General features: G+C 45.0%; 1 protein-coding gene across 2 annotated transcripts; it reads left to right on the forward strand.

Annotated features, from left to right (window-relative positions):
• Positions 1-1479: 1479 nt before the first annotated feature.
• Mapk6 (mitogen-activated protein kinase 6) lies at positions 1480-24938 on the forward strand. 2 transcript variants are annotated; one of them, XM_075965236.1, is made up of 6 exons: positions 1480-1617; positions 13648-14823; positions 16753-16897; positions 18880-19044; positions 20781-20982; positions 22758-24938. In XM_075965236.1, exons 2-6 carry the CDS (start codon positions 14269-14271, stop codon positions 23857-23859), a joined length of 2169 nt encoding a protein of 722 aa, XP_075821351.1. In that variant the 5' UTR covers positions 1480-1617; positions 13648-14268; the 3' UTR covers positions 23860-24938. The 2 variants fall into 2 exon arrangements, with proteins under 2 accessions (XP_075821351.1, XP_075821352.1); XM_075965237.1 differs by lacking the exon at positions 1480-1617 and adding an exon at positions 1875-2279.
• The last annotated feature ends 872 nt before the right edge of the window (positions 24939-25810 follow it).

The raw sequence follows: 25810 nt of genomic DNA on the forward strand, positions 1-25810 counted from the left end.
TGACCCTGTTGTAAGAAGGCATGCTGGTTGCTTATGTTCTCGCCACCCCCAGGTGTCTAGACACTATAGGAAGATGGATGTGGAAGAGTCCCCGAAGAGGACTGGGGGGGGGGGTGTCCACAGAGCAGTGCAGAGCAGGCTGCAGCCCCACCGTGCTCTGCTCTTGGCATGACTCGCCAGCTCCTCTACACACCTGGTATTCAGATGGTATTGCTTTAAATATAATAGAGCAGGGCTCAGCAGCCTAAGCCTACAATCCAAGCACTGGGGAAGCTAAGGCAGGAGGATTAGGTGTGCTAGGCCAGGCTGGGCTTCCTAGTGAGATCCTGTCTCACAAAGTATATATTTTAATGTAGCTCTGTATTAGAAAACATTGAGGCTCGGCTCAAGCTCTTAACTTCAAGTGACTGTGTCATCTCTGAAAGGGTTTGCTGCATACAGTGGATAATGGACTGCTGTGTTTCTGATTTTCTTTAGGATGGTCAGTTATCACAGACAAAAAAAGGCTGACCAAATCTCTTCATTTCTTTTTTTTTTTTTTAATTTCCCGTTCTTTTGGTTTCTCGCGACAAGATTTCTCTATATTAACAGTCCTGGCTGTCCTGGAACTTGGTTTGAGCCCATGCTGTCCTCGAACTCACAGAGATCCGGAGTGCTGGGATTAAAGGCGGAGCCACCACCACCTGGCCTCTTTTTGTGACACCGAGTCTCCTGTAATCCGGGCTGGCTCGGAACCTTTCTTGTCTCCATCACTGCAGTACACCATCAAGCTCCCCACTGCCCCTACTCTTTAGTCCCTTAAGACAGGGTCTATTCTGTAGCCCAGGCTGTCCTGGCACTCACTATGTAGGCTGGTCTGGAACTCAGAGAAACTCTTGCATGTGCCACCACTTCCAGGCAAGCCCTGTGTTCTTTAATCTCTAAAATTTCACCTAAACACTGGAAGGGCAGCGATCGCCTTTCTCACTACCTACTGTTAACAAGCCTGCTCCCAGCTCCCTCAACAAACCAGCCAGTCTCCTGCCTGGGTCTTTGCTCACACTTCTCTCACGACCCCTCACCAATTCACTCCCTGGGCTACAGCGGAGGCTTCTGGAAGCACCGGAGAGGCCTCAGGGGACCGATCCCAGGAGCCTCCCTACATCACCCAGAGGTGATCTGCTCAGCACCTGGCCTAGCTTGTTTGCACTCAGCCTCTTCCTCCCGACAGCCAGGGGGTCCGGCTGCGGTTCACAGCTCACACTGCCAGGACACTTGGTGTGACACCCCTGGGCTGTGGTTCAGCTGAGGCCGGGGCATACCCGCCAGCAGGCCGCGTGCTGCTCCCGCCGCCCCCGCGGCGCGCGTAGGCACGGGCGTTGGAAATTCCAGCGCGTGCGACTCCCGGCCGGCGGGGGCGGGGCCGCCGTGGAGTGAGCCTGTGACGTGAAGGGGCGTGCCTCCGCGAAGCCCCGCCTCCTCTCCGCGCCCTCTCTCGCGGGTCGGGGTTACATGGCGGCGACTGCGGCAAAGCGAGAGCCTCGGAGACGCCGCTGCCGCCAGCACAGCCGGAGACCTGAGCCGACCCTGGGGGCTGTCCGCGGGCCCCGCACACTCTCGATGAGTCGGAGGAGTCCCGTGAGTGTGTCTGTGTTTGTGTCCGTGTGCGGGCCGGCGCGGGAGGGAACGGCGGAGGGCCCGGCGGCGGCGCCGGCTCCCGCGTCCATTGTGTGTGACCCTCCGGGCGGCCGCCGCTCAACAAAGGAGCTTTTGTTCCGTGTGCCCGCTCGGCCCGGGCGGCGCGGCCAGCTGCGAGGGCCGGGTCCCCGCGTGGGGCTGGCGGCGCGGCCGGAGCGCCCCTCCCACCCGGCACGCCCCTCGCTGGGCAGCCGGCCGCGGGCTTTACCAGGCCGGCTCCGCCGCCCGCGCCGGGCTGTGTTGTGCGGGTTCGAGTCCCCGTCGCCCGCGTCGGCTCCGCGGGTTCGAGTCCCCGCCAGCGCTCAGGCGAGGGCGGTGGTCCAGGAGCGCTTGAGGCAGTGGAGGCTTGCCTTCCTGGCTCGCTGCCTCCCTCCCTAACGCTCTCCTGTCTCCTCCCCCGGCCCGCCCGGGTGACTTGGCCTCAGCTGACTCAGGCTGGGCAAAGTCTCGGAGCACGTTGCGTAGCTCTCTGCTCCAGCCCCTAAGTCCGCCCAAGTTTGTGTCTGGCGGTCCACGAGGTGCCGGCGACCGGTCTGAGCCAGGGCTCCGGACACCTTTCCGGACGTTAAGGTGTGATCCGGAAAAACAACCCCGATGAAAACGTACGTTACCGGTTACAGGCCTCCTCACTTGGAGATTGTTTTAATCCTACTTGGGAGTTGTGTAGAGCGGTGGGCTTTCTGCCGCCTTTTGTTTCTGCCTGGCGTGGGCTCTCCGGCTCAGGTGCCTGGGCGAGCTGCGAGCTGCAGGCTCCTTTAGATTGCTTCCGTGTTTTACCTTTTTGCGGTTTGAAAGTATGGAAGGATCGAGCGAAGGGACCTGGTAAGGGGGGAGTTAGGAGGTCTCCATACTGCATTTGAACAGCCCGTGTTCTTTGCGAAGAGTCCCTAGATAGTCTCAGTATTAACTTTTTATGGCTACCGATGATAGGGGAAAAACATTCACAGGCCATCAAACGAAGAGCAGCCAGCTTCAGAATAATTTCCTAATTGTTGGTTATTCTAGCGTGTTTATTTTGGTAAAATTCTGGGTTTTCACGTTCTGTCTCTTTAACGTTGGAGAACTGAGTTGGAAAGAATGATTTGAGTAGAGAAGAATGTAGGGTCTAAATAGGGCCCGGCCCCCAAAGGGGTTTTCTTGTTTGTTTGTTGAGCCGGTCTCGCCTAGTCCCAGCTGGGTTTTGAGAAACATTCTCCTGCCTCAGCTTCCTGCTGGGCTTAACACGTGGGCACCATTATCCTCAGCTTTAGAGTTTTCTTAGAAACGACAGGTTTTGGTGTTTGGAAATAATTTTGAATTGGGTGGAAGAAAAATATCCTTAGCTTGTAGGTAAAAACCTGTTTGTAAGGTGCTTGAACATATATGTTATATTAATCTAGCTACATCATAAGCCTTGCTTACTGATGTCCTAATCAATAATTGTCATTTCCGAAGCTTGCCAGATTTTGAGCAGACTATTCTGACACTTCAGTATTACTGTTCAGAAAAAAAAAAGACCTTGGAAATGGAAAAAAAAACTGTTTAAAATTAGTTTTCTATGTGAGGCTATTTTGGAATTTAGTCATTTGCAGAAAAGGATTAAAAGTAGCCTGCCCACTTTCTGCGATTAAAAAGGAATCCGGAGAAGACTGACTCGAAGAACGTTTAATTTTGCAATAGAAAAGGCAACCGTTTTAAAGACTAGTGCGAACGCTAAAAACGCTGCAGCGTTTTACATAAGTTCATGTAGGCACCGTGAGAATTCCTAACTGACCAGCTAGTAAGGCTTGCTGACTCAGGGGACCTTGTGCAGGGGCTGGGGGTCGGGTGGGAGGAGGCTCAGAAGAACTGTTGCAAGTTTCGAGCTGGCTGATGACTCACCCTGCCCACTGCCGCTACTACGTGGCTTGCTTGCTTTCTTTAAAAATGAGAGGCTAAAAGCGTTACTGCCCGTGGCTGTTTTCTTTTCTCTGAAGAATAGCCCCCTCCCCAAGAAAAAAGTAATGGCTTCTTAAGTTGCCTTTTAAAAGGATATCCAGTACCCTGCTCGTACAATTGTCTAACATTTGTTGAGCGATTGCTGGCTAGTTGCTGAAATTAAATGTTTGATTCCAAAAGGCCTTTGGCTACTATTGAGAGAGATGTTGTTAGCAAGTTATTATAAAGGACAGACAGAACATTGTAGTCTTGATGGAAATTGACTGGTTTTCATTGATTATGTAAAAGTTATCTTTATAGTATCTAGAAGGTACTGGTTTGAGTGTTGTACAAATACCACCAGAGTTTAGTAGGAGCTGTTAAACATACACAGTGCTTTCTTGTGATGTTTGTGCATTTTCTGTATTTTAAAGTTTTTATTATTATTATTTGTTGGTATGGATGTTTTGCTTGTGTGTCTATGAACCATTTGCCCTCAGAAGCCAGAAGGCGGTACTGAATCTCCTGGCATTGGAATTTCAGAGGGCTGTGAGCTGCTATATGGGTGCAAGGAATCAAACCTGGGTCCTCTGGAAGAGTAGCTAGTGCTTGTACGTGCTGAGCCACCACTCCAGCCCCAGGAATTTTCTATTTTAATAAAGACAAGTTGAAACCAGCATTGTTAGAAGCACTTAAAGAGATAAACCGAGTGAATAGTTCCAGATTTAGGACTTAAGCTGAAGCTTGGTGATAAAATAGACATTTGGACATATTTCATGGCCAGCGTTTAACAAATTGGCTTAAAATAAGATTGAAGCAGGTGTGTGTGGGGGGTGTGCTCACATTTAAAGTCCTCCTCCTTAGGCAGAACCAAGCAGGACTGTGAGTTTGGGACAGACCAGTTTACATGGAGCCAGAGCCATATAGTGAGACCTGCCTAAAAATTTTTTTTGAGGAAAAACAAGACAGATTGAAGACATTGTTTCCTAAGTGAAGAAATAAATAAATAAAAATCTCCTCGCCCATTTGTTTGTTTCTCTATACTGTTCGTTTTCTGAAAGTTATTTGGGAAGTTTACTGTACAATAAGTTGTGTTGTGGATTTGAATTAAATCTTTGGAGACATTTTGAAATTGCATCAAAGATTAATTCATACTTAATGTTGTCTACTAAAGGAAACAAAAATAAAAATGTAAAAGGATTGGGATTTTCAGAGCATCACATTCCTTAGAAGTTTGAGAGTGTGGGCCTTTTAAATGCAGGTTATTAATGGTTGGGCAGAAATCAGGAGTTAAGAACAAGCTTTCTGTAAGGTGTTGCTTTGTGAGTTGGGGAGTTCTCAGCACTGCTCTCTAGTTCCTTATTTGCATTGCTCCTGTGAGCCTGTGTTACGTCAGGGCTCCGGTGAAACCAGGAAGGTGCTTCTATAGTCACTTTGTTGTTGGCAGTCCTCTGCTGGCTCCAGCAGGCTGTCTTGTGGACTCTTACACTATAACCTGCCTGCAGTATCAAGGTCTTGGTCAGTTTTATTGCTTAGTATTAAGACTTTACAAACATAAAAATGACATTACTATACCCCATGGCTTCTTGCCAGGGAGCTACTCCTATGAGCTGATGCCGGTAAGGTGCCCGTGGCTCTGTGAATTTCTCTCTGAATTGTGTTTGGGAAATGTAGTATGTCCTCCTGAAAGGCACCCCTCCCAGTTTTGTTTTGCTAAGACGGCTCCCTGCATAGCCCAGGCTTGCCACAAATGTCTTAATCCTTCTGCCTCATGAAATTACAAGCATGTGACACCATGCCTGGCTGCTAGAGTTTGTTATTTGTGCTGTGTGTGTGTTTTGTTTTGTGCTTTAACCCCAGCACTTGGGGAGGCAGTGGCAGGCAGATCTCTGTGAGTTCGAGGCCAGCCTGGTTTACAGAGTGAGCTCCAGGATAGCCAAAGCTACACAGAGAAAGCCTGTCTCAAGAAATGAAAAGAAAAGGCAAGGAAAAAGAATTGTTAGAATGTTGCTCTGGTGAGATGGCTCAGCAGGTTCGGTGCTTGCTGCAGGAGCCTGTTGACCTGAGATGGAGCTCAGCAAGTCTTGTGCGGTGAGAGGACTGACTGCAGAGCTGTCCTCTGACCTCTGCATGCATGTTGCAACAATTGCGTTCAGATGCACAGGTCTTACACACAAAAGGAATAAATAAAAATGCTTTAAGATGTAAGAACTTTAACAATTACTTCAAGGAAATCTGCCTCTGCAACCATAAAAGTACGTGTGGGTGTTTGGAAGAGTGGCATGAGCACTTTGCTCCAGCTGCATCATTTGACTGAGTAAATGTTAAGTAAACTGAGGCCCAGTATGATCTAAGACCATAATACTTGGGAGCTGGTTAAAGGTTCTGACCCTTGGCTCATCGGGACCCAATGAATTAGAAGCTACACACATTAGCAATATTGTGATTTGAATGCACATCCATTTGGCTGAGAGAGACTGGAGTGGTCCTCAGCTGGTTAGCAACTGGTTTGGAAAACCCAGGTCTTGTGAGTTGTTTTCCCCTGACCCTCCTGAGAAACGTGAGTGTAAAGTTAAGACTGTAATCACTGTTGGGTAGAGCTTGTGTGATGAGGGGGTGCTCTGTTTTGTGCTGACCAGTGAGGTCTCAGCGAACCAGAGTGGTGATGATTAAGTATTTGACTGATGCTCCCTGAGAAATTGAGTTTAATCTGTTATTTATTCATTTATTTATTTGATTGATTTTTGAAACAGGATTTCTCTGTGTGGCCTTGGTTATCCTACTCCATCTGTAGGCCAGGTCGGCCTTGAACTCACTGAGATCCATCTGCCTCTGTTGGGATTAGGGCCGTGTGAAATCACTTTTAGCTTTCTGTTTCGAATTTTGTGGCAGGGCCTTAGGTAGTAAGTAACCCAGGTGGCCTCCAAGGCTGGCCTAGATCTCCTGTTTCCATCTGAGATTACAGATGTGCGTCTCTACTCTTGGTTTCTGTGTTGCTGGAGATAGAGGCTTGGGCCTCCTGTATGTTAGGCACAGTCTACCAACTGAGCTATACTCTAGCCTAATGGAGGTTGTTGTTTTTTGTTTTTGTTTTTTTTTACTAAATTTGAAATTATCCTCAACTTAATAATGAGTCTCAATTTGATAATTCTTCCCTCTTTATGTACAAATTGAAGAGATGGTAGGTTTTTTACTAACTTTATGCTTGGATAATATTCTTTCTTTTTTTTCTTTTTTTCTTTTTTTCTTTTTTTTTTTTTTTTTTTTTTTTTTTAGTTTTTCGAGACAGGGTTTCTCTGTAGCTTTGGAGCCTGTCCTGGCACTAGCTCTTGTAGACCAGGCTGGCCTCGAACTCACAGAGATCTGCCTGCCTCTGCCTCTCGAGTGCTGGCATTAAAGGCGTGCGCCACCACCGCCCGGCTTGGATAATATTCTTTTGACTGTTAGACAGTGGTGCCAATTTCCTGTTCAATAAAGCTAATCTAAATTGCAAGAATGCATGCATATTTCTTCCTGTTTCTTTCACGTGGATCAAAAATAATACAAAGGAATTAACTCTTCTGAGTTACTGTATGTCCAGTGTTGGCCTAGCCCCTCCAGGTTTGCTGATTCTGGAGGTAACTACCAGGAGAACCTGCTGAGTACTTATTTCCAGGTGTAGAAACGGAGAGGTCTTTAGCTTTCTTCAGATGTGCATAGTCTGTCTTGTCAATTTAATTAGATTAGGAGATGACTGCGAGGCCACTGGTATGTCCATGATGGTTCTTGTTTGATCAGTGGCTTTAATCCCTTTATGGAGTTGTAATTTGATGGCATTTTGGGGATCTGTTTAAAAGTGGGAGGTGGCACCTTTGAAGTAGGTCATTATGGGCACGGCCTTGGTGTTAGGCCCTGTCCTGGCCCCAGACTATACTCAGTCTCCATGTGCCCCCTGCTCAGCCATGTTTTGCACACCATCTTCGAATGACATTTTAAAATTGAGTCAAAATAAATAGTTCCTCCTTTTAGCTTGTTCTGGGGAATTTTGGTCATTGCTCTGCAAAAGTCACAGCAACCATATGCAATGGGAAGATTGTGACTCCAGAATCAGACTGATGTGCCCAGATCCTGTCTTTACTATCCATGTGACCTAATGAGATCACCTCACCTTTGGGAGCATCTGGGCTCTTTGTAAGATGAGCTATTTGTCACTTAGAAAATGCCTGGCATGTAATAGATGCAGATAAATTATGAGTTATGTCCCTTCCTTCTGCTTGGCTCCTGTGTTCTTCTGTATGTGACCCTGAGTTTCGGTTCTCACCAGGTTTAATGCATGCTCTGCCTGGTCTGTCTATCACCCCTCCCCCATTCCTGCCCCTATGTTCTTGATTCCTTCTCGGGTTCCTAAGGCTTTTTATCTGCATCACGACTTTCACCTTTTTGAATGTTAGAAGTTTTTTAAAAATATGCCAGTGTTCTGTAGAATTGTCCAATATGGTAGCCACTAGCCACATGTAGGCATTTTAATAATTTATTTTATTTTGGTTAGAAGTTGAACCCAAGGCCTTGTACATGGTTAGCAATTTATCTTTGAGCTGTACCTATAGCCAAAAAAACAACTCTTGTTATTTTTGATACAAGGTCTCTTTAGCCCTTAATGTTCTGGAAGTCACTATGTAGACCAGGCCTGCAGCTCACAGAGATCTGATCTGTTTCTGGCTCCCCAGTGCTGGGTGTAAAGGCATTCCCCTTTAATTGATGGAGATGGGGTACAGCTCTGATAAAATGCTTGCCTAGCATGCACAAGGCTCAGAGTTTAATCCCTAGTACCAGAAAATGAATGAATGAATGAATGAATGAATGAATGAATTCTTCGGTGGAGTCAGTCATATTTGAGTTACTCAGTCACCATCTGTGGCTATGGCTACCCTTTGGGGCAGCATATCGTAGAATGTGGAATGTAGTGTGCTCTATACAGTCTCACATTCTTCTCTGGTGACAGCTTCATTTCTCTGCCTTTCTTCCAGGCTGCTGATGTTCCTTCCTAGTGATGACCAGCCTCAGTCTTCCTTTTCTTCTTCCCTGGGACATGCTTCCTTTCTTTCTCCTGATTGACTTTAAAAGCTGCCCGTGTGTGTGTGTGTGTGTGTGTGTGTGTGTGTGTGTGTGTGTGTGTGAGAGAGAGAGAGAGAGAGAGAGAGAGAGACACACACAGACAGACAGACAGACAGACAGACAGACAGACAGACACAGACAGACAGAGACAGACTGGTTTGGTGTGAATTCATTCGTGAGTTGATGGTTTAGTTTTAGTTGATTTTGAAGATGTTCTGATCTGTATTTGTGAAGTTCCATTGGTTTCCCAGACCTTGGAGTTTTCTGCTTCCAGCCTGACTTCTGGCTCCATTGCTGACTGCAGGAGCTTTTCTCTTGCTTTCCAGTGTGGCCCTGTGTTTCCTTGGCTCAGCCTTAGAAGAATATGAACTTGTTATTCTGAAGATGCAGAATGCTGCATAGGCATTTATCTCAGCTTCCTGTCTTGGCCCCACTTTCACAGGGCAGCTGCTTTGGAAATGGTGGGTTTTCTAGCCCTTTTATTTTGGAAACAGTCTCTATATGAAAACCTGGTGGCCTCAAACTTGCAGCCTTCATCCTTTCAGTGCCTCCCTGAGAGCTGGGATTAGAGGTGTGTGGCAGTACCCCTGACTTGCCTCCAGTCTTTTGTACTCGCTGAACGCCAATCGAAAAGGGCTGGTGAGTGGGATGTGAGGATGAGTTCACATGCAGCCATGAAACTGACCTTTAGAGTCTGAGTTCTCCTTAATCCTGACAGTGAAAAATTCCATGGTCTTTTTTTGAGTCAGGGTTTCTTTCTCTATGTTGCTCTGGCTGTTCTGTCCTGGAACTAGCTCTGCAGACCAAGCGGGCCTCAAACCCACAGAGATCTGCCTGTCTGCCTCCTGAGTGCTGGAGTTAAAGGTGTGTGTTAACCACCACCTGGCAAGGCCTGACTTTTTTTTTTTTTAAGATTTATTTACTTACTATGTATGCGGTGTTCTGCCTGCATGCATGCCTGCCAGAAGAGGGCACCAGATCTCATTACAGATGGATCTGCACCACCATGTGGTTGCTGGGAATTGAACTCAGAACCTCTGGAAGAGCAGTCAGTGCTCTTAACCTCTGAGCCATCTCTCCAGCCCAAGGCTTGACATTTTAATAAATTTATTTTTAGAGTTTTACTTATGTATATGAGTGTTTTGCCTGAATATGTATGTGCCCCACATTTGTGTATGGTGACTGGAGGTGAGAAAAACATGTTAGATCTCCCCTCCTCCAGAACTGAAGTGAAGGATGGGAATCGACTTTAGGACTTCTTGAGTGCTTGGCGAGGGTTCTGCTACAGACCCATACTTCCAGTCCTTTTTCAAAGATGTTTTGAGACAGGTTTCCTTGCTCAAACTGACCTTGAACTGAGCCTCCTGCCTCAGCCACCTGAGTAGTTGGAAATACCAGCTTGTGAGTCAGATAAGTTTTGTAAGCTCCTGTCCCTGGTCGATCTCACCTGTAGTTTGTAGAGTGTGGCCTAAGTGCTCTAAACCCTGCTAGATCACTCTGTGTGGAGAAAGTCTGACTGACACGTGCTCTGGGGCTGCCTTCACAGAGGCTGCCCCCGCCGTTCCCCAGAGCACAGCTCCCTGGCAGTCCGTCCTTCCACCTCCACACAGGAAAGGGGGGAGTGTAACACAGCTGACTGCTCTTGCTTTGGGCCTCCCAGGGCTTGAAACAGGTCCCCCCCTCCCCCCACTAGCTGCTGTTTGCTGTGGGGAGGGAGTGCCTGGAAGGGGAAAGGCTGGAGTGGCGTCTTCACAGATGCTCTCCAGTGACTAGGCTAGTCTGGTTCTGGAAAAATAGGTGTATTGGGTGTGCTGTTTATTCATTCACTACAGTTTACAGGGCACCTAGTAACTGCCAGATTCTGCGCCCAGAAAATGCTAGTAAGCTGCTTAGCTTCACACCTTTTGATTTAAAGCAGCCAGCCACCATAGTGGAGAGAGATGGTGTCATAGCAGAGGATCACCCTGGGGAACATGAGAATGCTGGAAGAGAGGAGAAGGGAAGTAGGAAACAGTGAGCAGGAGGAAGTGCTCAGACTCAGGGCTTCTGAGTCAGGACTGGACACAGGTTATTTCTCTTTTCCATTAGACCTTAATGCCTGAAGACAGTGCTGGCACACAGTGAGCATTCAGGACTTCCTGATGATAAAGAACAGATGCAGACTCTTAGGGCTGTAATCTGGCTGTGTTTCTGGGTCCTGGTTAGGGTAGCACTTCCTCAATTCCTGTGGGTGTGTCTGAGAGACTGTGTGACCTGCTTGGGTCTGTAATCAGTTGGTAAATGCATCATGGGGAAGAGAGGTGTAGATGCTCATGTAGATCCTTTGGTACACTGAGTATCAATGGTAAAGGTGGTGTCTTCATAACAACTTAGATAACAACTCTGTTGTGACTTAAGTCGCCAGTTGGGGGCTATCTGACCTGTCCTGATGGCCACAGAAATCTGACGGCAGTACTTAGGTAACTGGAGAAGAGTTGCTCAGATGTTTCATGGTCCTGTATTTGTTCCAGTGTTTCTTTAATCTTAGGTCAGTATGGCATCTCAGAAAGTCTTGAACCAGGTGTGGAGGTACAGAACTTTAATCCCAGCATGGAGTGAGTTCAAAACCAGCCTGTTCTACCTAGTAAGTTCAGGACAACAGAGCTACATAAGACTTTTTTTTTTTTTTTGAAGTTTTTCAAGACAGTTTTTCTGTATAACAGTACTGGCTGTCCTGGAACTTGCTTGGTAGACCACACCAGCTTCTAATTCACTGAGATCCACCTGCCTCTGCCTCCCAAGTGCTGGGATCCCCATCTCCTCTGAAGTCTTGGCCAGAAGACAGAGTTGGGATGAAGGGTAGCTGAATAGTTACTGATACTGTATGAAACAAGCCTGCTATGCTAAGTCTTTTTTTAGCTTCCTGAGATGATTTATCCAATAATGGGTTGCACCACTGACCTCCTTGAGGTCCAGGTCCTGAAAGGACACCTTTGGGCCACTTTTCCTGAGGAACAAGGGCTTTGTCAGCAATGCCTGTGAGCAGGTAGCTAGGCTTGTGGCCTTCTGTGCCCTGAGAAGTCAGTAACTAGAGTCTGAGGCATGATCACAGACAAGAGTGAATTTGATGCCAGCACCATTGTGCCAGACTTAGGGTACAGAGCACCGCTCAACCTGTCCCTTCCCAAAGCAACTGGCTGAGTTCCAGTTAGCTCAGACTGCTCACTTCACTCTGCAGAAGCCGCTTTCAGAGGCTGTCACTGTGGACAGGCTGGGGTGGGATGGAAGGGTACTTTACCCTGAGAAGCTGCAGCATTGCTTGCAAGTGTGTGGGCATGGCAGAGCTAGCTCTACCTGTAAGGCTGTACCTCATATGTAAACGTGCACGTTACATCCTTTGTGGTACAGTCAGACCAGCGTTAGAACAGAAAACCCAGTTTCTATAGATTGGGGGCGTTGCCCCCCAAAACAAGTGAACAAAAAAACCCCAATAACATAAAAAGAGAGTATTTGTATGTTTATTAGCAAGCATTTCTCTAAGAACTTACCTGAAGGAAAAATAGCTGGGGCCAAGGACATGCTACTCGTTCATTCTCTCCTTCATGTGTTTCTGCCACGTTATCTTTAAGTTCTTTTTGTTTGTTTGTTTGTTTGTTTTTTTTTTCGAGACAGGGTTTCTCTGTGGCTTTGGAGCCTGTCCTGGAACTAGCTCTGTAGACCAGGCTGGTCTCGAACTCAAAGAGATCCGCCTGCCTCTGCCTCCCGAGTGCTGGGATTAAAGGCGTGCGCCACCACCGCCCGGTTTACCTTTAAGTTCTTTTACTGTTGTATTTACTTATTTTCTGAGACAGTCTTATCACTCTGTAGCCCGGGCTGGACTGAACTTGCTATTTTAATGAGACTGACTTTGAACTCAGAAGAAATCCATCTGCCTATGTCTTACAAGCATGCACCACCATGCCCTGCTTTCTTTTACTAGTTTAAACTTCCACCAATACTGTATCAATATTCTGTTGTTTTTCTTTTTTGCATTTCTCCTCAGACTTGATGTTAATTGAATACTAAAGTTTCCTAGGGCCTGGAGATGGTATGAGTAAAGAGCCTGCCATCAAGCATGAGGGCTGATGCTCCTCAGAGTTCTTGTAAAGGCAGTCATGCTGGCATACACATACGTGCATGCAGGCAACCCCACCCCAAAGTTCTTCTAGTTGGAAATGTTAAGATAGTCGGGTTTCTCTGGCAGTCAGCGGTGTGGGTCTCCTGAGCCAGCTGCCTACACTCACTCTTTGACCAGCTTAAGACGTGTTCTGCAATTCATCCTGTGCTGCTGGACTTTGCTTACTAGATACTGACATAGATAATAATACAATGCTCCAACTAAGAAAAGTGCTACTAAAATCTTCCCTTTTAAATGAGCTTTACTTGTAAAAAGTTCTATAAAAATATTATGAAGTTTCCCATAACGGTTGGCATTTCATGTGTTGTATTTGTGTACCTGTGTGTGGAAACAGATGCTTGTGTGCATTCAGAGGCCAGAAGAGGATGTTTGGTATCCTGCTCTATCCTTGACTTCCGTCCCTGAAACAGGGTCCAGTGGCCCTCCCTACTTCTGCACATAATGCTGGGCTACAAGTTTTTTACATGGGCCTGAGGATTTGAACCTAGGTCACAATGTTTGTACATCAAGCCCCTTGCTCACTGAAATGCCAACCTGATGAGCCTATTCCAGAGACTTCAATGCTGTGAGGTCTAGGAAACTTACCACTTGGCTAAGTGTGTGATGAATGGATAGAGGGACAGACAAGACAGAGATGGAGGTACTCCATAGCGCAGGCTGTCCTGGAACTCCCAAACAATCTTCTTACCTCAGGCTTCCCAGATTATAGGCATGTGCCACCATTCTTGCTTTAGTCCTTCCCTGCTAAATGCCCCACTGCCATGCCATTGCACAGATACGAAGTGTGTCCTCTAGTGATTTTTCTCCTCTTCTTTTCATCCCAGGTTGTAGCAGAGTAAGATGGACGGTAGCTTTGATTGTGATTGTGGTGAGCTGGAGCCACCTGATCACTAACAAAAGATACCTGTCAGCCAACGTCACCAGGGCTTCCTGTTGAAAAACAGCAACAAAGGAAGAGGAAGCAAAGGGAACTAGTGCTTCCCAGCGCCTTAGGATGCTGCTCAGGACCAGTCCAACACTGAATGTATCTGCACTGTGAGAGGATGTCCACGGAGGCCTGCCGGGTGCATATTTATTCACAGTTTTGTCCCATGTTAAGTCAGTTAGCATAGTATATCTGAGTGCATAGTATGTCATTTCATTCCGTTTGAGTTTCTTGAGTGTTTCTTTAAATGTCTGCAGAGTTGCTGCCCTTCCTTGAACTATGAGCACTGCAATCTTTTTAATTCTCAGTATGAATAGAGATTTTTGAGCTTTAAGTCTGAGGGGAACTCAGCGGGCCTGGTTGGCGTCCGTCTGCAATGAACATCAAGAAACCATCGTGCTGTGGAAACGGAATTGTTTTTCTCCCTTTTTGAGAGATCTTTCCTTTTGATGCCAGTTTTCTTCCTTGTTTACACAAGTTCAACAATTTGAAAGGAAAAGGCGATTGTAAGGGTTTCAAAATGGCAGAGAAATTTGAAAGTCTTATGAACATTCATGGTTTTGATCTGGGCTCTAGGTACATGGACTTAAAACCGTTGGGCTGTGGAGGCAATGGCTTGGTTTTTTCCGCTGTCGACAATGACTGTGACAAAAGAGTAGCCATCAAGAAAATTGTTCTCACCGATCCCCAGAGCGTCAAACATGCTCTCCGTGAAATCAAAATTATTAGAAGACTTGACCATGATAACATTGTGAAAGTGTTTGAAATTCTTGGTCCCAGTGGAAGCCAGTTAACAGACGATGTGGGCTCTCTCACGGAGCTGAACAGCGTCTACATTGTTCAGGAGTACATGGAGACAGACTTGGCGAACGTGCTAGAGCAGGGCCCTTTACTGGAAGAGCATGCCAGGCTTTTCATGTATCAGCTGCTACGTGGGCTCAAGTATATCCATTCTGCAAACGTACTGCACAGAGATCTCAAGCCAGCTAATCTTTTCATTAACACTGAAGACTTGGTGCTGAAGATAGGTGACTTTGGTCTGGCACGGATCATGGATCCTCATTATTCCCATAAGGTACGTGGAAAGCTATCTCCACCCAGCCTCTCAGCTGGTGTTTCTTTTTCTGGTGCAGGTCTGCTTTCATTCATAATTTCCAGGGTTTGAACCGAAGGTCAAGTGGAATCCTAGTTACATATAACTTTCTCCAAGTGCATGGCTGTGTGTTAGTAGTGAGGTTCTGAAGTGTATGACTTCGTTTGTTTGGTTTTTGAGACAGGGTTTCTTTGTGTAGTTTTGGCTGAACTGGAACTAGCTCTGTAAGACAAGGCTAGCCTCAAACTCACAGAATTCCACCTATCTTTGCCTCCTGAGTGCTAGAACTAAAGGGTAGTGCTACCACGGCCTGGCCTTTTTTTTTTTGAGACTGGGTCTTGCTATTTAATCAGGCTGCCTTGGACTCTAGTGTATAGCCTAGGCTAACCTCAAACTCACTATCTGCAGCCTCCTAAATACTGGGGTTCCAAGTATGTGCTGCCATATGGAGTTGTTTATTATAATTGAAGCTCTTATTTAGTTATCTCAAAGTATAATATTTATATATTCATAGCAGCTTCCCTTTATAAGCAACTTTTTTTCACATAAGAACTTAATAGTGGGGCTGGAGAGATGGCTCAGGTTAAGAGCATTGCCTGCTCTTCCAAAGGTCCTGAGTTCAATTCCCAGCAACCACATGGTGGCTCACAACCATCTGTAATGGGGTCTGGTGCCCTCTTCTGGCCGTCGAGCATAGACACAGACAGAATATTGTATACATAATAAATAAATAAATAAATAAATAAATAAATAATAAAAATAAAAGAACTTAATAGTTTCTTCCAAGGAGAACTCAGGCCTTTTGATTTTAAATTGAAATCTCAGGTGGAATCTTGATATTTAAAATATAAAAGTGAGCTGGGAATGGTTTTGTATACCTTTAATCCCAGTGCTCAGGAAGCAGAGACAGGTAAATTCGTGTAAGTCAAGGCCACTCTGGCCAACACATCGAGTTCCAGGCCAACTAGGGCTACATAGTGAAACTTTGTCTCAATAAAGTAAAAAGTAAAACTGATTTGGTGACAAAGAACCCCTGAGAACAAATCCTATTACTTGGCATTCCATAGCCCATATCTGAAACAAATCTTCATCCATGTGTGTTGTCTTAACTGGTTATCTTCACTCTATTAGTAAAAAGAGGGGGGGGGGCTATGAGATTTCTCAGCAAAAAGGTTCCTTACAGCAAGCCTGATAACTTAGTTCAGTCCCTGGAACCCACACTGTAGAAGAGGTGGAGTCTTCCAAACTCTTCTCTTACCTCAACACTTGCATTGTGGTGTGTGGTTGCTGGCTCCCCTCCCTCACCCACATAGATTAATAAACAACTTTTAACATAGAGGTCAAGTCCCCGCTGAGCACTGGAAGGAGGCACACGCAGACCTTTACTTGGCCTCCCTGGACTCACCTAGGTGTATCCTTAAGCAGACCCACGATCTGTTCAGTGCTCTGACCTGCCAAACAATATCCACCAGTACAGTGAGTGTCTCTGTATTGTTCTGAGGGAGGAGCAAGGTCGTGTGGATATTGGTTAGGAGTGTGGTGTGGTGGTGGTGGAATCTGTGTGATAATTAGGAGCTGCAGCTCTCTCCCCTACCTTTCCTTCTGATCCGAAGCATGCCTGCTCCTTAATTATGTTAAAACTTGGATTGAGAACTTGTTTCTCTTCTGAAACAAGTTGAACTTGGCCTAGAGTTGGCATCAAGGCCTTATGGTGTATTTTGTTCTGCATGTTTTGTCATCAGAGGGGTGGCATATCCATCTCTAAGGGAATGTTGCGGCCTCTAGCTGGCAAGAGCTTTGAAAATGGGCTTAGAAATCAACAGTAATTGATTTTATGGCTCTTTTGGGGGGTGAATCTCCCCCCCCCCCAAAGTAAGGGAAATTGAAGTCTGTTTGGTGTTTCTTTTCCAGGGTCATCTTTCTGAAGGATTGGTTACCAAATGGTACAGATCTCCACGACTTTTACTTTCTCCTAATAATTATACTAAAGCCATTGACATGTGGGCTGCAGGCTGCATCTTTGCTGAAATGCTGACTGGTAAAACCCTCTTTGCAGGTCAGTATTATGTGGGGAAAAGTGGACCAGAAGTCATTTTGTATTTATCTCTAAGGCAAGGTTCTGTAAGATTTCAAAGAACTTAATATAGTCTGGAATATTCAAATGCAAAGATAAAACAGTGTTTATATTACTTAAGAAATGAGAAAATGTCTTCACAGATTCATTAAATTGCTCTAGCATCTAGTTAGAACTCTAGTGTTTATTATGTGCCGGCTTATTTCTAAACTCAGTGTTTTGTGGATCCATACTCTTGGTTGGAGGTCTGTGGTAAGTCATATCTGAGTTAAATTAGCCATTTCCTGGTATGTTTACTGTTGAAAATCCTACAGATTTCTGTTGTTCCCTTCTCCAGGTTTCGTTTGGACAGTAGGAGTGCCCTCAGTGTGGAAACTCTTATCCCTTAAAAGACCAAGGAAAAAGCCAATGTTTTAAGAAAAACATACCTAGTTTACATACCATACAGTTCACCCATTTAAAGGGTGTGTTTCAGCTGGAGATGTGGCTTGATTTTAGAGTATCTGCCTAGCATTCATAGAGCCTCTGGTTCAAAACCGAGCACTGCAGAAAATTGTGTAGTTGGGTGTGTTCATAAATGTATGGGGTTATGTCTGATTCTCGAGCATCTCCGTCCTTCTGAAAATGACCCTCTGACCATAGTTATCCCTTTCCCCAGCTCCTGCACCCACTCATTCTCTTTCTATGGATTGTCCCTTTTAGACATTTCACATGGATGAAACCATGTACATGCTCTGTGACAAGCTGCTTTCTCATCGCAGTGTTTGTGGTTCATTCATGTAGTACATATCAGTGTTGGCGTATGCCAGATGCTATTCCCTGTATGAATATAGGGCCTTGTTTTTCCATTCATCAGTTGGTGAATGTTTTAAGTTTTACTTTTTGGCCGTTATGAACGATGCTGCCATGAACGCTTGTGTACTGATTTTTGTATGAGCATGTGGTCAGTTCTCTTGGGTATCCATCCATGCCTAGGCATAAGACAGGTAGGTGACACACGGTAATTTAGGTTAAATTTTTGGAGATCAGTTTCTTAAAGCAGCTGTGTGTTGTACATTCCCCAGTCACCTGAGAACGAGACAGTTCTGTTTACATTGTCACCAGCACTTTAGAGCGCTGTCATCCTGGTGGTGTGAAAAAAGGATAGCTCAAGGTGCTTACTGACCTCTTTGTTAGTACAGGATCTTACACTGTAGCTCATTGGCCTTGAACTCCTGAGGCAGTCCTCCTGCCTCAGCCTCATGGCTGCTAGAATTACAAGTGTGAGCCACCATGCCCAGACTCTTATTGGCCGTTGTAATATCTTTTTTGTAGAATATCCAAATCATTTGTTTGCTTTTCTTTGAATTATCATTTGCATTTTTAAGAATTCTTTATATACTGTGGACATGGAGTCTATTGGATATAATTTCTATTTTCTTCCATGCTGTGTGCAGTGTCTTTTGAAGCACGGAACATTAGTTCTGCTAAAGGCCAACCAATCCATCTTTTGTGTTAGCATAGCATATCTGAGAAACCATTCTGTACAATATTTACTTCCATGTTTTCTTCGAAGCATTTTATAGTTTTAGCTGTTTACATTTAGATCAGGATTTGTTTTGGGTTGGTTTGTGTGTATGATGTGAGGGCAGGTGTCTAATTTTATTACTTTGCCTGTGGACTGTCCAGTTGTCCCTGAATCATTTGGTGAAGAATTTTTTATTTACTAATTGAATAGTAAGACACCTTTATTTAAAAGAATGAGCTGACCATAAGCATGAACTACCTTGTGATTTTCCTCAGAACTTACACAGTCATTTCAGCCTCATGCTAAAAACAAGTCATCAAGGACAGCTCAGACTCTGCAAGAGAGGTGTTGACTTCTGGAAGGGAAGATTCTCAGAGAATCTGTGGATGTACTTATTTCTGGGAAAGTGGGCACTGTGGGTGATTTGCTTACACTCTGGTGTCTGGATTTCACTCAGGTGCACATGAACTTGAACAGATGCAACTGATCTTAGAATCGATTCCTGTTGTGCATGAGGAAGATCGTCAGGAGCTTCTCAGTGTGATTCCAGTTTACATTAGAAACGACATGACTGAGCCACACAAACCGCTAACTCAGCTGCTTCCGGGAATTAGTCGAGAAGGTAAGGTAGTGACTTAAGCCTCCGTACTCCAGAGACGTGACAGTTGAGCCTGTTTCCATCTTGAGGTTTGTGTTCTTTTCCCAGAGTCTGTAGGACTTTAGGTGGACCCAGGCCTTTAACTCTGGCATTCCTCTTTTGACCTGGCCCTTGGACTATAGTATATTTCTTTGCTTTCTAAAAGTTTAGAAAAACCCATCCCCCGATTCTAAACCCGTTTTCCAATTTAATCTTCCCATTTAACTGTGGGTAAGCATATCGAATGACTGGTTCTCAATTAGCTGTAATTGCGTTCTGTGAGTGTTACACACTAATCAGGCATTTCTGTGAATATGACTCATTTTTTGTATTAAAATATTTTATGGAGCTGTAGAGATGGCTTAGTGGCTAATAACCACTGGCTGTTTCCCCAGAGGACCCAGGCTCAATTTCCAGCACCCACATAATGACTTACAACTGATACTTCCAAGAGATTGATACCCTTTCTTCTGACCTCCATGGGCATTAGGCATGCATGTCACACACAGACCTCCATATTCTAAAATAAAATCAAACAACCACTTGAATCTTAAAAAGTTTAATGTGTGTGTACAAAGGAACACATATGGAAGTCAGGAGAGTGTATGCAAAGGCACACATGTGGAGGTCAGGAGAGTGTATGCAAAGGCACACGTGGAAGTCCCAGGACCGCTTGCAAGAAGAGTGGGTTGTCAGTTGTTGCCATGAGAGTGCAGGAATCAAACCTGGGTTGTCAGGCTGGCAACAAGCATCTTTACTCCCTGGCCTAAATTTAGATAGAAGGATTGGGTCAGGAGAAGGCAGAGCTCTTTATGGCAAGGAAGAAAGAGTAAAATAGTGTTTGCCCACATATTAATCCAAATGAACAAAACATGTAAGAAGGATTGGGTCAGGAGAAGGCAGAGATCTTTATGGCAAGGAAGAAAGAGTAAAAGCCGGGCGATGGTGGCGCACGCCTTTAATCCCAGCACTCGGGAGGCAGAGGCAGGCGGATCTCTGTGAGTTCGAGACCAGCCTGGTCTACAGAGCGAGTTCCAGGACAGGCTCCAAAGCCACAGAGAAACCCTGTCTCGAAAAACCAAAAAAAAAAAAAAAAAAGAAAGAGTAAAATTATAGTGTTTGCCCACGTATTAATCCAAATGAATAAAACATGTAAGAATTTGTGATTTACTATTGGGAGCAAGAAGTACTAGATGTAAGAGTTTGTACAGTCTTGAAGTTTCTATTCATTTCTCATCTCAGTGGAGTAACATATTTGATCAAAAATCTTCCGCTTTTGTAGTTCTCTGTAATAAAGTAACCTTCTCTTGAGGAAAGGGAAAAATACTTAGCTGAGTTTGGCTCAGTGGTAGATCACTTGCCTAGCATGCTCAGGCCTTCTGTTTGACCCCCAGCATCACACTGAGTATGTACACTTATGTACACGCACACGTGATAGTCGGATATATCAAGGTATCAGAATTATGTAGTCAGAGATGCACCCCTTTCATCCCAGTACTTGGGAGGCAGGCGGATCTCTTAGTTCAAGGCCACCCTGGTCTCTACAAAGTGAGTTCTAAGACAGCCAGGGCTACAGAGAGAAACCCTGTTTTGAAAAAGCCCTATCCCAGCACCAAAATGTACACCACCATGCTTACCTAGACACGTATTAAATGAAAGTAGTATTTTTCAGTTTGTTTTTTTCAGATGGACAGGCTGTAAACCTTTCCTCTTTCCCTTAGCACTGGATTTCCTGGAGCAGATTCTGACGTTCAGCCCCATGGACCGGCTGACAGCAGAGGAAGCGCTTTCCCACCCTTACATGAGCATCTACTCCTTTCCAACGGATGAGCCCATTTCAAGCCATCCTTTCCACATAGAAGATGAAGTTGATGATATTCTGCTTATGGATGAAACACACAGTCACATTTATAACTGGGAAAGGTAAGCTCATCCTAAGTTAGAAAACATTTATTTTCAATGCACCATATGCTGTATGCTGTGTGCTCATGTTTATGGCTGTCTTCACATTTTAATAAGGATGCCTTTCGGCTTTGTGTTAAGTCTCTGTCTAACTAGCATCTGTGGAATCAGCACTGGGTCCTGGTGAGGAAATGATGAGAGCAGTCATGAAAGCGTGCTAATTAAAATCATAAGCTGGTTGAAAATCTGAATATTTACAACTAATTTTATAAAGTCATTCAATTTTTTGTTTCTTGTTTTTGTTTTTTGAGAAGGGTTTCTCTGTATAGTTAGTCCTGAAACTAACTCTTGTAGATCAGGCTGATCTCGAATTCACAGAGATCCGCCTGTCTCTTGAGTGCTGGGATTAAAGGTGTGTTCCACCATCTGGCTAAGTCATCCAATTTTTTAAAAACCATTTTAATTACACACCCAATGTTTTTTCATCATGAGGATAAAACCCAAAGCTCTGAGATAATATGCACTTTTTCCTGGATCTCAAGACTCACCCTTACCTGGTAAGGTGACTCAATGCCAGAATAGAGAGTGTCTTCAATTCTTCTGTACCTGTGACAGCTGAATTTTTTCCCAGATGACATAAAAGCTTAGAACAGGTTCAGTGAGAGGGCTTGTCTGGGCTGTGTGCTGTGAGCAGAATAGGTAGCATCCTCTAGGTGCTGCTCTCCTCAGCCTCCTTTGTGTCTCTATATTTCTGACTTTGTGGAGATGTGGAGCTGTGCAGTCCTGCTAGCCTGGAAGAGTAGGGTGGTAGCCTGTAACAACCCAGTAGAGGCAATGTCTTCAGGGATTTGGTATATAGCCGGGACTGAGAATGACAAGTGAGATTTAAGTTTTCATGTTTCTGTTTGGAAAGAAATAGTTAAGCTGAACCTAGTGACTTCTGTCTGGAGGCTGTAGGGAAATACCCTGTCTTGACCATGCCAGATGAAACAGAAGTAGTTTAACTAAAGTGTTTTCTCCTCTTCAATGTCGGTGTACTTCCATCTGCTGACTGTCACTTTCTGTCCCCTAAAAACAGTTCTCATCGACCCAGCTACTTTCTGACATCTCTTGACTCCTTCCCGTTCTCCAGCCTCTGTTGGTGTGTCAGTCTGCTTCCCTTTGGGTGTGACGTAGTGCCCTGCTGGGCTGTGTCACCAAGCAGAAACAGCACACACGGATGGTGGCAGATTTCAGGAAGCCTCCCCTTACTCAGTAACTTATTACCAATGCAAACAAGACTGGTAAATACCTGCTCACAGTTAGATGTACTGATTTGGGGCATAAAGTGTTAATGTGAAAGTTACAGATGTACCAGCCTCCTAGATTATTACCTGTGGGTGAGAATAGAGAGCAAAGGGGGTGAGAAGTGGCAACCCAGCTTGCTTAAGGGGGAAGCCCTGAACTTCCTTATGAAATTTGATACTCCGTTGGCAATCACCGAATGCTGCTTTCTGGTGTTTTAATTAGTAGTACAGCTCCCAAGTGGAAACGATAGGTTCTGACGGGAGGGAGTGCTTCTGGCTTTCTCTTGTGTTACCCCCTCCCCCAACACACACACATCACATTCAGAGCTGGGTGTGGCAGCATCCACTGCTAATCCAGTACTGTGGGTACAAGCGTGAGGTCAGCCTGGCTAGAGTGGGACTTGCTCTTAAAAACTAAGGCAAAACAGAAAGCACTCAGTACTCCACAGAGCACAACTGTGCATTTGAAAGTGAAATCACCACATGGAGTAATGTCTGTGTTTTCTTCAGGTATCATGACTGTCAGTTCTCAGAGCATGACTGGCCTATTCATAACAACTTTGATATCGATGAGGTTCAGCTTGACCCAAGAGCTCTGTCTGATGTCACCGATGAAGAAGAAGTTCAAGTTGATCCTCGAAAATACTTGGATGGAGACCGAGAGAAGTATCTGGAGGATCCCGCTTTTGACACTAGCTACTCTGCCGAGCCTTGCTGGCAGTACCCAGATCACCATGAGAACAAGTACTGTGATCTGGAGTGTAGCCACACCTGTAACTACAAAACAAGGTCGTCATCATATCTAGATAACTTGGTGTGGAGGGAGAGTGAAGTTAACCATTACTATGAGCCCAAACTTATTATAGATCTTTCCAACTGGAAAGAACAAAGTAAAGAAAAATCCGATAAGAAAGGCAAGTCAAAGTGTGAGAGGAACGGATTGGTCAAAGCACAGATAGCGCTGGAGGAAGCATCCCAGCAGCTGGCTGAGAAGGAAAGGGAGAAGAGCCAGGGCTTTGACTTTGACTCCTTCATTGCAGGGACTATACAGCTCAGTTCCCAGCGGGAGCCTGCTGACGTCATTGACAAGTTAAATGACTTGAACAGCTCAGTGTCCCAGCTAGAATTGAAAAGCTTGATATCCAAGTCAGTGAGTCGAGAGAAGCAAGAGAAAGGAATGGCTAATCTGGCTCAGCTGGAGGCCTTGTATCAGTCCTCTTGGGACAGCCAGTTTGTGAGCAGTGGGGAGGAGTGCTTCCTCATCAGCCAGTTCTGTTGTGAGGTCAGGAAGGATGAGCACGTGGAGAAGGAGAACACGTACACCAGCTATTTGGACAAGTTCTTCAGCAGGAAGGAAGATTCTGAAATGCTAGAAACTGAGCCAGTCGAGGAAGGGAAGCGTGGGGAGAGAGGACGTGAGGCAGGGCTTCTGAACGGCAGTGGGGAGATCCTCCTGAGCAAGCAGCTAGAGTCCATAAGCACCCCGCAGTTCCACAGTCCAGTGGGGTCCCCACTCAAGTCCATCCAGGCCACGTTAACACCTTCCGCTATGAAATCGTCCCCTCAGATCCCTCACAAGACATACAGCAGCATCCTGAAACACCTGAACTAAACACTCAGCAGACATTTCTTTGTTCTTCATGGAATGTGTTGTGTCTTTTTATCACTAATGTTTGAAGTCATTTTTTTACTTGAATCAGAAGGTGTCATTAATTTGCAAGGATTTTTTTCTTAGTTCTCAGTTTGTAAAATGCAGACTTTTTCTACATGTGAGTTAGTTTTCATTTGAACTGGCATGTCATTTGCACACACACATACACAAAGAATAGAGCAAAACAATGCAGTGCAGGAGGAGACAAGATGCGCTAGGGTGAACAGACATTCTCATAGACCAGTGACCTGCTTTACGGGAAACAAAACCTTGCCTTGAAACTTACACAGTGAGACTGTACATAATTGCATGAAAAGATCTATTTTTCCTGAAACGTTTTTCATTCATTAGTATTTTCAAGCTTTTCATACTGTACACATTTCTTAAGACACATGATACCAGCAGCAACCGAAAACGAATGCCGAATTTGGTACACATGTGTTATCTACCTCAAGGTAACAAAAGTATGTGGCGAAACATAAACCACCCATAGTGCTCCACGGCATACGCACTCTCTCTAGCCAGCGTTCACCATTATTCATGGCCTGGTGTTCATTCTGTATAGTGAAGGGTTACATACATCACATTTATTTATTTTTAGCAAATCAGTATATTTTCTGTATTTAATTATAAAAGTTAACTTAGTTTTAAGTTTATTTGCAACTGCCCTTTTTTCCATTTGGCACTATGGTTTGTTGCCTGCCAAGTTGATGATATAACATCAGCTTGCCCTGAGGCTGTCCATGTACGTTAAGTAAAGTACTCACTGTGTATAGGAATCTGTATTTTGGAGGTGCTTGATCTATCTACAAAGAAAAATTAGGAATTTATTATAAAATGCTCCTAGAAGTCTTAATTGTGTTTATTTTTTAAAAACTTGTAATGTTAGACTTGTGTGCATGGAAGTAATTAAGGTACATCATTATTGTAGTTTAAACATTGTACATGATAAGCCTCCCCCACCGTTTTTACTGTATGTTTTTATTGAATGATCTATTCCCCATCCCTAGGCAAGCATGAATAAAATTAGGTTAAATGTAGCGTGTTGCTTCCCAATCTTTTAGACTTATTTCACCTGTTTTGCTGACTCCTGTGCGTCTCTTCGGTTAGCCTATGTGAAGGAAACAGAACGGCGGACAGCAGGTGCTGCTCCTGCTTCTCTTCAGAGGGAGTTAACACCAGGTGTGTCCAGTCTGCAGGCTGAGCGCATGCCCAACGTTCATAGGGTCAAAAGCTTAGTCATCCCTAACCAAAATACTCTAAGAAACCGGGGTGGGGTGAGGGGGTGGGTATTTGTCTAACAAAAACTTCTTGCTAATGTACTTTCACATGTCCAAATGGAATAAATGTTACATAGCTCAGAGCTCTTACAGCCTGAGGAAGTGTTGACCCTTGCAGAGACTTCTCAGTAGATCACCTCTGTTTAGAAATTGATCCCCAGACCCAGCAGCATTCAGGAGGTGGTAGCAGGAGGATGAGGAGTGGAAGGCGAACCTGGCGCCTGCATGAGCGTATGTCTGTAAGTAAAATGTTCCCATCTAGGGGAAGCCAAGGTGTCTTTCTCCTTGGGGAACTTGCTCCTGAGTGTCAACCTAGTATTAGTAGTGGGTGGATTTCCATTAACGATCTGATCTTTTAAAGCCCTCAGAGGAAGAGGATGATGATAACTATATAAAACATGCTTGCTTTGTAGGGGTCCAGGCTGGGTATTTCTTGTTCATTTTGTTTGAGACAGGGTCTCAAGTAGTCTTGACCAGGCTGACCTTGAACCTCTGATTTTCCTGCCTCTGCCTCCCAAGTGTGGGGGTTACAGGCATGAGCCACCGTGCCTATTTTTAGGTAATACTGGGGATTGAACCCAGGGTCCGTGCATATGAAGCAAGTACATTTGAACTACATCCCCAACTCCCAT

Source organism: Microtus pennsylvanicus, chromosome 3, assembly GCF_037038515.1.
Source record: "Microtus pennsylvanicus isolate mMicPen1 chromosome 3, mMicPen1.hap1, whole genome shotgun sequence".
Lineage (NCBI taxonomy): Eukaryota > Metazoa > Chordata > Mammalia > Rodentia > Cricetidae > Microtus > Microtus pennsylvanicus.

Excerpts from the sequence above, each read along its gene's own strand:
- Mapk6 (XM_075965236.1), top strand. The coding sequence starts at position 14,269 with ATGGCAGAGAAATTTGAAAGTCTTATGAACATTCATGGTTTTGATCTG. Across the intron at positions 14,824-16,752 it reads ATCCTCATTATTCCCATAAG|GGTCATCTTTCTGAAGGATT; the intron begins GTACGTGGAAAG and ends TTTCTTTTCCAG. Across the intron at positions 16,898-18,879 it reads TGGTAAAACCCTCTTTGCAG|GTGCACATGAACTTGAACAG; the intron begins GTCAGTATTATG and ends GATTTCACTCAG.